The 13938-nt window shown below is 51.1% G+C and overlaps 1 protein-coding gene across 1 annotated transcript in view; it reads right to left on the bottom strand.

Annotated features, from left to right (window-relative positions):
• Positions 1 to 10363: 10363 nt before the first annotated feature.
• The window catches only part of CNTN2 (contactin 2), a 185222-nt gene continuing 181647 nt past the window's right edge, over positions 10364 to 13938 (bottom strand). The window contains exons 22-23 of the mRNA XM_069633133.1: positions 11995 to 12163; positions 10364 to 10813 (exon numbers count right to left, since the gene is read on the bottom strand). Coding sequence (XP_069489234.1) covers positions 10710 to 10813; positions 11995 to 12163 — 273 coding nt within the window. The 3' untranslated portion in view covers positions 10364 to 10709. The remainder of the gene's footprint in view (positions 10814 to 11994; positions 12164 to 13938) is intronic.

Below are 13938 nucleotides of genomic sequence, written 5' to 3'. Positions count from 1 at the left end.
ATACCCAACATCAACAATGCTCCAATAGCCAGACACTCCATGAAATACCCCAAATCAACAATGCTCCAATACCCAGACACTCCATGAAATACCCAACATCAACAATGCTGCAATACCCAGACACTCCATGAAATACCCAACATCAACAATGCTCCAATACCCAGACACTCCATGAAATACCCAACATCAACAATGCTCCAATACCCAGACACTCCATGAAATACCCAACATCAACATTGCTCCAATACCCAGACACTCCATGAAATACCCAACATCAACAATGCTCCAATACCCAGACACTTCATGAAATACCCAACATCAACAATGCTCCAATACGGGGGGGCGTGGCTTGATGGCTATGTGAGAGGACGTTCCTTGGAGGAGCTCCCGATATCCTGATCCTGGGAAGAAGTGATGGTTTTTGGCGGACTTTCGAGCCCACAGTGTAACCAAAGGCGTATGAAAGTGGGGGGCACATGGTGAGTGCCCTCCCCACCAGCGAGACTGCATATCCACGGAACTAGACTCTGAAGAAGGTGGCGGTCGCGCAAAGGAAGGGGAGCACCCAAGATGGCCGTCTGTGGACAAAGGGCCATAAATGGTCCGATGAGCTGAGGAAGTTGGTCGGAACGTGGGCAAGCCCAACCAGACAGACGGGTCGCATGCGCCTCTGGCAGAAGGCAAAAACATAAGGGCGAGCCCACACTGAAGAGGCCCTGGATCGTGGTGGGCTAGCAGAGTGAACCCGGGTCCAGCGGAACCTCGCTGTGAAGAGGCCGGTGAGCGAACCCCGCGAGGATACAGCTGGGCGCGTGGGCCCAACCGACGCCGCAGGATGTCCTCCAAGGTGGTGCAACCCCGGATCAAACAGCCCACGATGGAGACCTACGTTAGGTCGCCCTTGGGCGCGGAAGGGGGCAAGAGCAAAGAAACCCCCGCGGCGGCGACGGACCCACCGGGTACTATCCAGGAGGTGCTGGCAGCAATTGCCGACTTGAAGGTGGCCTGGGAGACGAAGCTGGGCCTTGCCATGAAAGAGCTGCAAGAGGGCCTAAACCTTAAGATAGGAGCGGTCCGAGAAGAGGTGAACCTGTTGCGCCAGGATGTGCGAACGATCGCGGAACGCACTGGGGAACTGGAGAAGGAGTTGGCCCCGACCACGGAGGCGTGCAACACACACGCCAAGGAGCTTCATGCCCTCGTGCAACGAGTGGGCAATTTGGAGGACAGAGCAGAGCAGGCAGAGGGGCGCGCCAGGCGCAACAACATTCGCATAGTGGGGGTACCGGAGGGAATGGAAGGATTGAACCCCACGGATTTCGTTGAAACCATGCTTTTGCAGGAGATTACAGGCGGGGAGCTGACCCAGGGGTTCGCGGTCGAAAGGGCGCACAGGGCCCTGACTAGGAGACCGGCCCCAGGAGCCCCCCCGCGGCCATTGATCGCGAAGATCTTGAACTATCGTGACCGCGAGAAGATTCTCGAATTTTTCCGGAAAGGAGGCACGATAGAAAGGGGGTCAGCGAATATAACGGCGTATCCGGATTATACGCTGCTCGTACAATGGAGTCGAATGAACTTTGGAACGGTGAAGAGGAGGCTTAGAGAAACAGGCCACCGCTACATGTTGCTTTACCCCGCCAGGTTAAAGGTGTTTTATAAGAACAGATCCCTCTTCTTTGAGACGCCGAGTGAAGCGATGGAATGGTTGGATATGCAAGGTCGACCTCAGGAATCGGATGCCCAGACAGAAGCGGCTGGAGATAAGTAGCACATGGCAGAGGCACCCGTGAGGCCATAGCTATGACATTGGGACTGGAATTTAGTTTGATATTGTGCTTGTGTGGAGGAAGTCACGGCATCTGCCGGCGGGTCCCGTTGAATTCACTTCTCCTAAATAGATGACTGGGAGCTCCTGGGGAGCAACCTCTGCACCCGATAGTAGTATATTTAGTTAGGTCACTGTTAGATTGGTGACACCCCGCGGGGTCCTTGTTCTTGGTCACGAGACGGGTTCAGACGTGGGTAGGCCTGAGATCCAGGGATGGAGCTGGGCTATTGTTGGGGGTTGGCGGGGAGGGGGGGGAGTTATGTGCAGTGGTGTGAGGTTGGGGAAGGGGGGAGGGGGGCACTGTTCGTGAATAGAAGGGAAAGAGCCTACGTGGGGAACATTATGGGAAGGAGCGGGATGGAGATAGACCGACCGGATGGCATCGGGTAATCTCAGAATCGTGACCTGGAATGTACGGGGCCTCAAAAGCTACCTTAAACGTAACAAAGTGATGTTGTATTTAAAGAGGATGCGCGTAGACATAGCCCTGCTGCAAGAGACCCACCTCACTAGGGAAAGGCTGGAGGTGGTCAGGAGGAAATGGAAGGGCACTGTTGTGGGGGCGGCGTACTCGGCGTATGGCAGAGGGGTTGTCACCTGAGTGGCGCCCCACGTGCCGTTTCGGGTGCTTGATTCTACGGTGGACCCGGAGGGTAGAATGGTGGTGGTAACGGGTCTCTTGGAAAACAGAGAAGTGCACATCATAAATTTGTATGCCCCCAATAACGATACAGCGGCTTACTTTAGGACCCTCTACGGTAATCTTGGCCTCCTGGCAGGGGGTACGGTAGTGTGTGGGGGGACTTTAACTGTACCGTAGACCCCAGAATGGACAGGTCCAAGGACAGGGCAGGAAAAACGGCACCGGCGGCTAAAGCGCTGAGTACCTTACTGAAAGACCTAGGCCTAGAGGATGCGTGGAGAAGGCTACATCCCACGGATAGACAGTACTCACACAACACAGCGCCACATGATTTGTACACTAGGTTAGACTACGTGTTTGTAACAGCCGAGATAGTGAGAGATATAGAAGGAGCGGAATACAAAGCCCGAGTGCTGTCGGACCACTCGCCCTTGGTGGTAGACTAGAGACACCAGCCCCCACAACCGCGGATCCCTACATGGAGACTTAGGACCGAGGCTCTGCAGGATGAGGGGTTTCGGGAGGGCCTGAGGGATGCCATTGAAGAATACTTTGATACAAATACGGGAAGCGTAGGCTCTGTGGGCACACTGTGGGAAGCGTTTAAGGTGGTGGTGCGTGGGGTAGCCATTTCCCAAGCTAAGGGGCTACAGGTGGGGGTCGAAAGGGAGCCCCGGGAGGCGGAAAGGGAGCTAGAGGAGCTCATGCCTTGCGAGAGCACCGCTTATGATAACAGAACCAAAGTAGAGGAGCTACAGTTGTCCTGCAGCTCACTCTGGGATAGACTGTGCAGACTCAGCTACAGGAAATATACGGAGAGGATACATGCAGGGGGCGACAAGGCGGGCAGACTGCTGGCTTGGCTGTATAAGAGTGAGACCCCCCGCTCAGTGATTAGTGAGATTCAGGGCGAGGGAGGTTGCATATGCAACACCCAGAAAGAGGTAAATGAGGAATTCCTTAAGTTTTACAGACACTTGTATGAGGACACGGGGGAGGATATGGGTCAAGACATACTGGACACATTGGGGGACATTGAGCTGCCCACCTTAGATGATCTAGAACGTTCTGAGTTAGACGCACCCGTCACCTCGGACGAGCTGGAGGTAGTGATTCGGAACTGGCCCACTTGCAAGGCGCCGGGTTCGGATGGGCTGCCCAGCGAGTTCTACAAAACATACCAGCAAGAGTTGCTTCTGCCACTGCTTGCTACTTTCAACGAGGCCTATGAGCAGGGAGAACTCCCGTTGTCCCTCCGTGAGGCTGTAATCATCCCACTCCTGAAACCAGGCAAACCGGCCGTGGAGCGCGGGTCTTACAGACCGTTGTCCATGCTTAACCAGGACAGCAAAATACTCACGGTGGTGCTGGCTAATAGACTGAAGAGGGTGATTAAGAAACTGATACACCCAGATAAGACGGGATATGTTCCAGGTAGGAACATCACCGATAACCACAGGAGGCTACACCATGTCATAGACCAAACTGAGGAAGACATGGGCGAGTTGGCTATAGTGTTGTTAGACGCGGTCAAGGCCTTCGCCTCGGTACGATGGCCCTGGCTGAAAGCGGTCCTGAAGGGGTACGGAATGGGACCTGGATACCTCAGATGGGTCCAGTTGTTTTATAGCACCACGATGGCGAGGGTCAAGACAGGGTCCATAGTCTCAGATTCTTGGCAACTAGACAGGGGGACCAGACAGGGATGCCCCTGGTCACCCATGCTATATATACTGGCATTGGAGCCGCTGGTAATATGCCTGCGACAACAATATGGGGAGGTGGGCATAAACACGGCCAGTGGAGAGCATCTGATATCATTATATGCGGATGATATGCTCCTTTATTTGCGCTACCCAGAGAAAAACCTACAGTACGTACTTGAGGTAATAGAACGGTACGCCATCCTCTGGGGAATATCGGTGAACCCTGGAAAGTCCAGTCTGTTCCTCTTGGGCAGATATAGGAATGTCCCGGTGCAGAGGCTGCCTGTCCTGCCAATACCATGGCAGCCCGTGACATTTAGGTATTTGGGAATAAATATTTACCACAAGGTTGAGGCAGAACACAAGCACAACACGGAAACAGCGATTTAGGGGATCAAGAACAGCATGGTATTCTGGTCCAGATTGCCCCTGACCATGATGGGTAGGGCAGCCTTGCTCAAGATGGTGGTCCTGCCTAGACTTTTGCACTTCTTCGTAAACGTCCCGTTTCTGATACCCAGGAGCCTATTCGCGAAACTTCACAGAGTGTGTAGGGGTTTCGTGTGGGGCAGCTCTAGGAAAAGGGTGGCTCTGTGGAAGCTCCAGAACCAGTGTGACAGGGGGGGGGATAGGCCTGCCTAATTTCGAACTCTATTACCTGGCGGGGCAGCTGCAGTATGTGGCCAGGTGGCTCTCAGCTGAAGACTCGGCGGAAGCCAGGCTCCTGCGTGGAGATACAGCCCCATACTTTCTGATGGAAGTGGTGTGGTTGGGCAGGGACAAACTAGTGGGCAGGGGGCGGCTACTGAGGCTGGGCTGGGAGATCTGGCACAGGACATGGAAGATTGGGGGGGACTCGGAGCCGTACTCCCAGCAGGCCCCTTTGCCGGCACTGTGCGGGAGCGACCCCCAACTACTTGAATCGGTCCGCAGATACTGGGAACAGGTAGGCCTAGCCACCCTCAGGGACATATGGCAGGAAGGGGAGGCAGTGGACTTTCAGAGGTTGCAGGAAGAGACGGGAGTACATGGTGGCCAATATATAACCTACACTAGGCTTGTGAAAAAGACTAGAGAAAGATGGCCCGAGACAGTGCTAGCGGAAGACCCAGACGCCTCCCTGGAAACCATGTATGATGTATCGGAGGGGGGGCACGAAATATCGAGGATATATGAGCTCCTGCGAGTAAGGGCAGGGAAGGAGTTGCTCCAATTGAGACAAGATTGGGAGGAGGAGGTGGGAGGACCCATGACGGATGGGCAGTGGGAACGGGCTCAGAGGTACCACAAAAAGGTGTCCCGAAACGCGAGATTCCAACAGCTTCAACTGTATGTTACCCACAGGGCTTATTTAACACCCGGGAAGATTGCAAAGTTTGGGGGATCAGCTATGCAGCAATGCCCCAGGTGTGGGGAGATGAATGCGGGATTGCTACACATGTTGTGGGCTTGCCCGGAGGTGCATTGATTTTGGGACGAGGTCAAGACGAAACTGGCCGGCGGGGGGTGGTGCTGGATGTGGAATCGGCCTGGTGGTCATGCATGCTTGGGCTTTTCCCTAGACCCCGGCATTTGAAACACATAAGCAAGATAAAGGACCTGGCTTATGTCTTGGCCAAACGTAGGATTGCCATGGGCTGGAAGGCAGCCCACAGACCTAGGGTGGAGTTATGGTGGACAGACCTCTTGAGGTGGGCGGAAGCTGAATCCGTAGTCTGGTTTGAAGCGGTCTCTAGGGGGGGCGAGGAGGAAGTCGGGCCCTTGCTGGCCTGGCGGCAATTGGTGGCCTCGTTGGCAAACCCTCACCAGGGTGACAACGAAACAGAAGACCCGGATGATGGCTGCCTAAGTATTGTGCCACCCAATGATGTTCCCGTAAACGACATGTGAGAACCGGCTCTAGTTTAAGGGGGGAGAGGGGAGTTGGGGAGTTTGAAAATATGTTGGAATATGATGCTTTCTATGTTTTGAAACAGTTGTAGTGTGTTTGTTTGATTTTATAAAATAAAATAAAAATATTTAAAATAAAAACAATGCTCCAATACGCAGACACTACATGAAATACCCCAAATCAACAATGCTCCAATACCCACACTCCATGAAATACCCAACATCAACAATGCTCCAATACGCAGACACTCCATGTAATACCCAACATAAACAATGCTCCAATATCCAGAAACTCCATGAAATACCCAACATCAACAATGCTCCAATACCCACACACTCCATGAAATACCCAACATCAACAATGCTCCAATACCCAGACACTCCATGAAATACCCAACATCAACACTGTTCCAATACGCAGATACTCCATGAAATACCCACCATCAACAATGCTCCAATATGCAGACACTCCATGAAATACCCACCATCAACAATGCTCCAATACGCAGACACCCCATGAAATACCCAACATCAACAATGCTCCAATACCCAGACACTCCGTGAAATACCCAGCATCAACAATGCTCCAATACCCAAACACTCCATGAAATACCCAACATCAACAATGCTCCAATACGCAGACACTCCATGAAATATCCCAAATCAACAATGCTCCAATACCCAGACACTCCATGAAACACCCAACATCAACAATGCTCCAATACGCAGACACTCCATGAAATACCCAACATCAACAAGCTGCAATACCCAGACAATCCCTGAAATACCCAACATCAACAATGCTCCAATACCCAGGCAATCCATGAAATACCCAACATCTACAATGCTCCAATACCCAGTCACTCCATGAAATACCCAACATCAACACTGCTCAAATACGCAGACACTCCATGAAATACCCAATATCAACAATGCTGCACTACCCAGACTCTCCATGAAATACCCAACATCAACAATGCTCCAACACGCAGACACTCCATGAAACACCCAACATCAACAATGCTCCAATACGCAGACACTCCATGAAATACCCAACATCAACAAGCTGCAATACCCAGACAATCCCTGAAATACCCAACATCAACAATGCTCCAATACCCAGGCACTCCATGAAATACCCAACATCTACAATGCTCCAATACCCAGTCACTCCATGAAATACCCAACATCAACACTGCTCAAATATGCACACACTCCATGAAATACCCAATATCAACAATGCTGCAATACCCAGACACTCCATGAAATACCCAACATCAACAATGCTCCAATACCCAGACACTCCATGAAATACCCAACATCAACAATGCTCCAATACCCAGACGCTCCATGAAATACCCAACACAAACAAGCTGCAATACGCAGACACTCCATGAAATACCCCAAATCAACAATGCTCCAATATCCAGACACTCCATCAAATTACTGAAAATCTACCTAGGCTCCAACACGAAGACTCTCAAATAGAAAAAATCAAGCCGGGCTCTTTTCTTGAGATCTAATCCTCAACGCTGTCTTCAAATACCAAAAATGATCTATTCCCCAACGCTGTCTTCAAATACCAAAAATGAACTCCAGTTCCAACATCCAGACTATCAAACACCAATAATGATCCCACGATTCGACCAACACCCATACTGACCTTACGTTAAAAAAAATCAACTCAACTCTACCAAACCTTAAGATATGCTTTACTCCTATTGGCCTACAGACACCACCTGACCTCCAAACACCTAAACTCGGCACAAAGTGTTCCAGTCACAAACTGCTTGTTGCTCTGCAGGGTTTTTTATTTTCCTGCGGTGACTTTGGAACTAGGTGGCCCTCCGCTTGCCATGCCATAGGAGTTCATATGTTTTACATTCACTTTGGCCATAGCGGCTGGTCAAGGGGGAACATATTGACACCCTATTCAGTTCTGCACAGAGGACCCCCTGAACAGGCACCAGTGCACCGCCAATCAGAGCTCTGAAAGCAGGCATTCATGCTCAGCTTTGTGTGGATCTACACGATGTAACAGTGCAAGTAATAGTAAGTACTGCGTCAAATGTGCAGTAGTGTTTCTTCTTCCAGTCTCCCGCACCAAGCCATTCCATACCTAGTTCCTTTTCGTGTAACGACGTGGTTCACGCGATATTGCGCCATCATCTTCGTAAAATTCCACAATCCTTGCACCAAAACAAGATTACCGCTGCTGGCTCTCGGAAAGGAGGCGAAATGTCAAGGTAATTAGTTTTATTAACAAAAGGGTGAAATCAAAGTGCCACAAAACATTCTTAAAGCTACGGCTGCCTGGTGACATTGCTCGCGTTGCTGCTGCGGCGGCCATCTTGGAATTGGCTTTCTGCAGCCATTTGGGTTGAAGGTTTGGAAGGTTTTAAAGCTGCCATATTTTGTCTTCCACTCTCCGAATTCCACTAAAAAGATGTCAATGTCCCAGTGCACTTATTGATGTCATAATTAATACGATCTAACACTGCCTGTGACTTGATGGGAAACGCATGTAAATCGTAAATGGGTATACAGGGAGGGTTTTTACCAAAGAAATGTACGCTTTCATAAATATCTTCACAAAATGCTAGGGGGAGCTTCGGGAGAGTCAATGTGCGATGAGGGGAGTGGTGGGTGGACGAGGTGAAGTCTGAGGTCTTCCCTAGCATTTTGCAGCATGAAAATTGCTTTAAAAAATTAAGTAAAAAATAGAGCAGCGACATTTCTGCAGTAAAAACGTGTGACACTGAGGCTTTGCTGGAGGGGAGGTGGATGGGGCTATAGCCCCTGATCTTTTGGTTGTAGCCCCGGGTAGAAGTTCAGGGTCCTGATAGCCCAGCATTAGCATAGCCCCGGATCTTTTGGTTACAGCCCTGGATAGAAGTGTAGCCCCGGATCTTTTGGTTATAGCCCTGGATAGAAGTTCAAGGTCCTGACATTAGCATAGCCCCGGATCTTTTGGTTATAGCCCCAGATAGAAGTTCAGGGTCCAGACATTAGCATAGCCCCGAATCTTTTGGTTATAGCCCCGGATAAAAGTTCAGGGTCCCGAAATTAGCATAGCCCCGGATCTTTTGGTTATAGGCCCAGATAGAAGTTCAGGCTCCCGACATTGGCATAGCCCCGGATCATTTGGATATAGCCCCAGATAGAAGTTCAGGCTCCCGACATTGGCATAGCCCCGGATCATTTGGATATAGCCCCAGATAGAAGTTCAGGCTCCCGACATTGGCATAGCCCCGGATCTTTTGGTTATAGGCCCAGATAGAAGTTCAGGCTCCCGACATTAGCATAGCCCCGGATCTTTTGGTTGTAGCCCCAGATAGAAGTTCAGGCTCCCGACATTAGCATAGCCCCGGATCATTTGGTTGTAGCCCCAGATAGAAGTTCAGGCTCCCGACATTAGCATAGCCCCGGATCTTTTGGTTGTAGCCCCAGATAGAAGTTCAGGGTCCAGTAGCCCCAGAGAGAAGTTCAGGGTCCTGACAGCCCAGCATTAGCATAGCCCTGGATCTTTTGCAAACTTAGCGACACCAAATGCATTTACATGACAGCTCGCTCTGGGGGGGCACTTTGAGTGATCAGCATGTGTGCATACACCGCCATCATTCTGACTTTGGTTGCAAGTGGGTATGAGCTGGCGTTGTCTGGCAGAGGAACAAGGTGAGGCGGCTTAGGAGATTTCTGGGACGGGGTGTAATCTTCTAAAATGAACCATATACCACATCACGAGCATTAAATAGGCACACAGGGTATTTAAAGATCCAGGCTTTCTTTTGGGAATAGGCGAGTCTTCATCCGGACCCGTGGCTTCCTGTGTGTTTGCTTTGTTTTGGTTTTTTTCTCCCCTGGTTGCTTATGGTGGTGGTTTCTTGTATTTTTTGTACTTTTATTGTTTTCTAGTCTTACTAGGCAGGCCGTGCCCTGTGCCCTTGTGTTTGATGGAGATACATTTGTGGGTAACTGTCCCCCTTAAACACATGCGCCTAGAATGAGCATCTTTTGAGGGGAGACTGGGCGGTCTTGGGGACAACCTCTCAAGTAAGGGACACCTGGCTGCTCAGAGGGTTCGGTGCCAGCTGTGCCAATGCTCTTGGCTTTAGACCCATCATTGCTTTCTTAAGTTAGTGGACTTTACCCAGTGTAGGCCCCCTCTACGGACTCCACCCCCCCTCCACCAATAATGGGCTATTATAAATAACTTTTTTTTTAGCAGGACGGGGTAGACCTTACAGGGCCATTTATTCCGAGGGATTCCCAGGTTGGAAATGAAATGCAGAGTCATTTTAAAAAAACATTCTTTGTTTTCAGAATCATGTTTATACATGGTTTTATAAGGCAAAACAAGCGAGTAGATAAGCAGCTTCAAGTTTTGGCGCCAAATTTTCCTGTTTTTTTGGTAGCTTAAAAAAAAAGTCCCTGCCTTTTGGATATCCACACCATGACGTATGAGACGTTCTAGCGTCTAAAAATATGTTCCTGGTGTTGGCAAAAGCTTCTGCATCTAAGCACTTTGCACGCGTGGCCTGTCGTTGCCAACAATATCCTGTGTGGAGTGAGGTTTCCCCCTCACCCTGTTTGCTTCTCCTCCATGTCTTGTAGTATTCTGTAACGCCATAGGCTGAGGTCAGTGCTCCAGGGAACCAATCAGGAGCAGTGTCATCATGGCGCCTGTCACAGCGGCGGACGTCATGACGCTGGCAGAGGATTTTCCCACCATCATATTCGTGCCTGTAACCAGATAAAATAGGAAATTCCTGAATTCAAAAGATAAACAGGTTCATATGAAAATTCAGCTATTGAATTGGAACCCACCAAGTTGGGTAGAGCTTGACGTTTTTCATACCCCAGCCAGGCCAGCAGTCACCCACAAAGCAGCTCCCTCAGCACCTGACTTCTTGAGCTACTTAGCCTAGCCTGCGTTTTACAGTGTTTTTCAAAAGCGAGCAGCGACTCAGCAAGACCAGCCCTTCCTGCGCCGCTTCTAATGTGCTGAGCACACAGCATTGAATTGAATTGATATTTTATTTCTATCGCGCTCGTACACAAGTGTTTCAGAGCGCGACAAGACAAGCGAGGGGAACAGGGGAGAACACAACAGCGATCTTACATCTTTCTAGGCCCAGTGATATTGAGAACGCGCAAGTGCATGGAAGAGGGAGGGGAAAAGTGCAAGGAAGGGGTGAGAAGTGGAAAGTGCGGAGCAAACGGAGAACAGAATACATAATAAATAAATAAATAATAAAAGCAACAAAAGTGGTAGTGCAGCCAGCAAGTGCTGAGTTTAAGGCAGCAGACAGGGTAGGCCAGATAAGTGCTGATCCCTGCACGCTCAACGTCACGGGACAGCTTGCTTGGCCTTCTTGGAATACAAACCAGACCATTCTTAATGAATTTGCTTGCAGAGTTTTCTATAGTAGTGGCCATGTCACAGCACTGTTGGGCTGTAGGACCAAGCGATAAAACCACTCCTTGGTTGATGGAGGGCGGGGGTGGGGTGGGGAGAGACATCCATCCTGGGGTGTGTGATGTTATATCTAAGTTTCAACAATAGCTCCCGCCTCGCCTCCCTATATCCTCCTAACTGCAGCCATAATATTCTGGCTTTCCAGCTCGCTCATTGTCATATGCTATCACTCTTGCTGTGCAGCGCTCTGCTGTTTCACACCTTTGCCAGTGCTACACAACCCAATACATACATGCATACATACACAGATTAATAAGAAAGCACACAAGTGGATAAGATAGCTCTCAGGGTTAAAGTGCCTGCTGCGTGGTCCACGCGCGACCGCTGGGTACTGACATCTTTTATTTGAGCGCGCCACATGCAAGTTCCACATTGTATGAAGTCGATGTGACACCATCACCCGTGATCCGACGCTCATGGATGGAGGAGAGGTGTCTAGACGTACCGCTGTCCCGGGGGATGTGGACCTCCGCCGGCGTGCCATCGCCACCGACGCCCGTGGCCCTGATCTGCACCGTTGCGTGGCTGGCGTCCTCCGGCAGGGGGAAGTCGAACCGTGTCTTCGTGGTCACGTAGAGCGTGGGCGCGGACTGGGAGTCCAGACGGTAGAGCATCTGTGGGCGGACAAGAGATGGCTGCATTTCATTATTTATTTATGACGTGCCTGGTGTCAGCTGCACGGCCAGCCGCTCAGTGGCGCCCTCGAGGTGAATGGGAAAGGGCAGGGGTCTTCCGCAGGCCTTGGGAGAATTCCGACCAGTAAGTGCAAGGAGGGGCGTGCGGGGGGGGGGGGGGGGTGACCGGGGAGACAGGAAAGTGCTAAGAGCCAGTAAGTGTCAGTATGGTCAGACATGAACGGCAGGTTCCCGCGCCATTCGGAGAATGGGTTTCGGCGGGGGCCTCCCCTTAGTGCCGACACCCCTCATTGGGGCACGGCGGGAGCAAGGGGGGGCGGGGCCACGGCCAACCATGGCTCCGCCCAGAGGAGAGGGTGGGTGATGTCATCGCGGGGCGCAGGCGACAGCCGGGGACTTATAAAAGAGGCCCCTGCAAATGGGTTGGGTCTCTTGCTTCTTGCTCCCAGGAATTTTGACCTCCCACCCGCCCTTTTATATTGTGTGTTACTTATTATCATGTTTTTTCTTACAGGCAAGCCCAGCGGATGTTACCTGGTGTTCCCGTTAGAAAGTACTGGCGGATACCACAAGGGGAACTGCACAGCCATCAGTTTATTATGAACGGCACCCAGGAGTATTACACTCAGGGGAGGCCCATGTTTAAAGGGGAGGGTTAGGGGGCTTGGAAGACCTTCCAACTCCAAAAGTGGGTGGGGGAAATGGGAAGTGCATCGTTGGAAACAAAAATGGAGAGCAACAATGAAGGCAGCAAGGTGGGGGGAATGAAAGATTGTCAGCAAACGGGGCTCGGCCAAGTAGGTTGGAAACTGGGGGGAGGGGGTCTGTATGGGATTAGGAGTTGGTGAGGGGGGTGTTAAGAGAAGTGGGGCATTGCAATTGTCAGCTATAGGAGATGTGTAGAAACACATGGGAGGGGGGTGCTTAGAATGCGGGGGGTAGGGGCCGAGAGGAACAGGGGGGATAGTTGGGGAGGTCCCCTCTTTAGCGAAAGGCAGGGGAAGAGGATGGGGATAAGAAGGCTGCTGGGCTCTGGGGTGGAGGTAGCACTGGATGGGGCTCTTGGGAACAGGAGCGTGCGATGGGGAAAGAGGGACAACTAAGCTAAGGCTGGGGGAGCTAGGGCAGCCCGGGGTCACTCGGCGGAAGGGGGGGTGATCCCTGGCTGGACGGGCTAGGGGAAGACCTTTTGGGGGAGAGAAAAAATTAACAAGGATTAATAAGCCAACCCGGGGAAAGGGGAAGAGGGAATCCAGGGGTAAAGGAAAGCAAGAGGGGGAAAAAGGAGACTGCAACACATCCTTAAAAAAGGAGCCAAAGCGGAAAATGGAGAAGGAAAAGAAAGAGAAAATGCACGTAAATAGAGATGGGGAAAAGAAAATGAAAAGAAAAATTGCAAAAGAAAGAAATGGCCAAAGGGTAGAGAGGGACTGTTAGGGAGGGGCGGGGTGGGCGCCGGCGACGGGTCCCCCAAGGACCCGAAGGGGCAGGGGGGGGGGTTGCAAAGTTGCATTGCTCTCAGCGCAGAATCCTGAGTTTAAAACGGAACACCTGTAAGCTAACTCCTGACTTTATGTATTCAATAAAGTTTGCTGTGGCAATTTTTCTCCCGCTCAGTCAACTGGTCATGCCTCTCATTTGTTGCAGGGGAGGGGGTGGAGGGGCGGCTCCAAGGGAGGAGGGCAGCGGGTAGGGAATAGGGATAAGGGGGGGGGGTTGTGCATGCAGCATATGTACGTAGACGTGCCCCCACT

This window comes from Ambystoma mexicanum, chromosome 13, assembly GCF_040938575.1.
Source record: "Ambystoma mexicanum isolate Mex_15411 chromosome 13, UKY_AmexF1_1, whole genome shotgun sequence".
In the NCBI taxonomy this organism is placed as follows: Eukaryota; Metazoa; Chordata; class Amphibia; order Caudata; family Ambystomatidae; genus Ambystoma; species Ambystoma mexicanum.
Note: the sequence above shows the minus strand (reverse complement) of the source record. Positions and strands in the feature narration are given on the sequence as shown.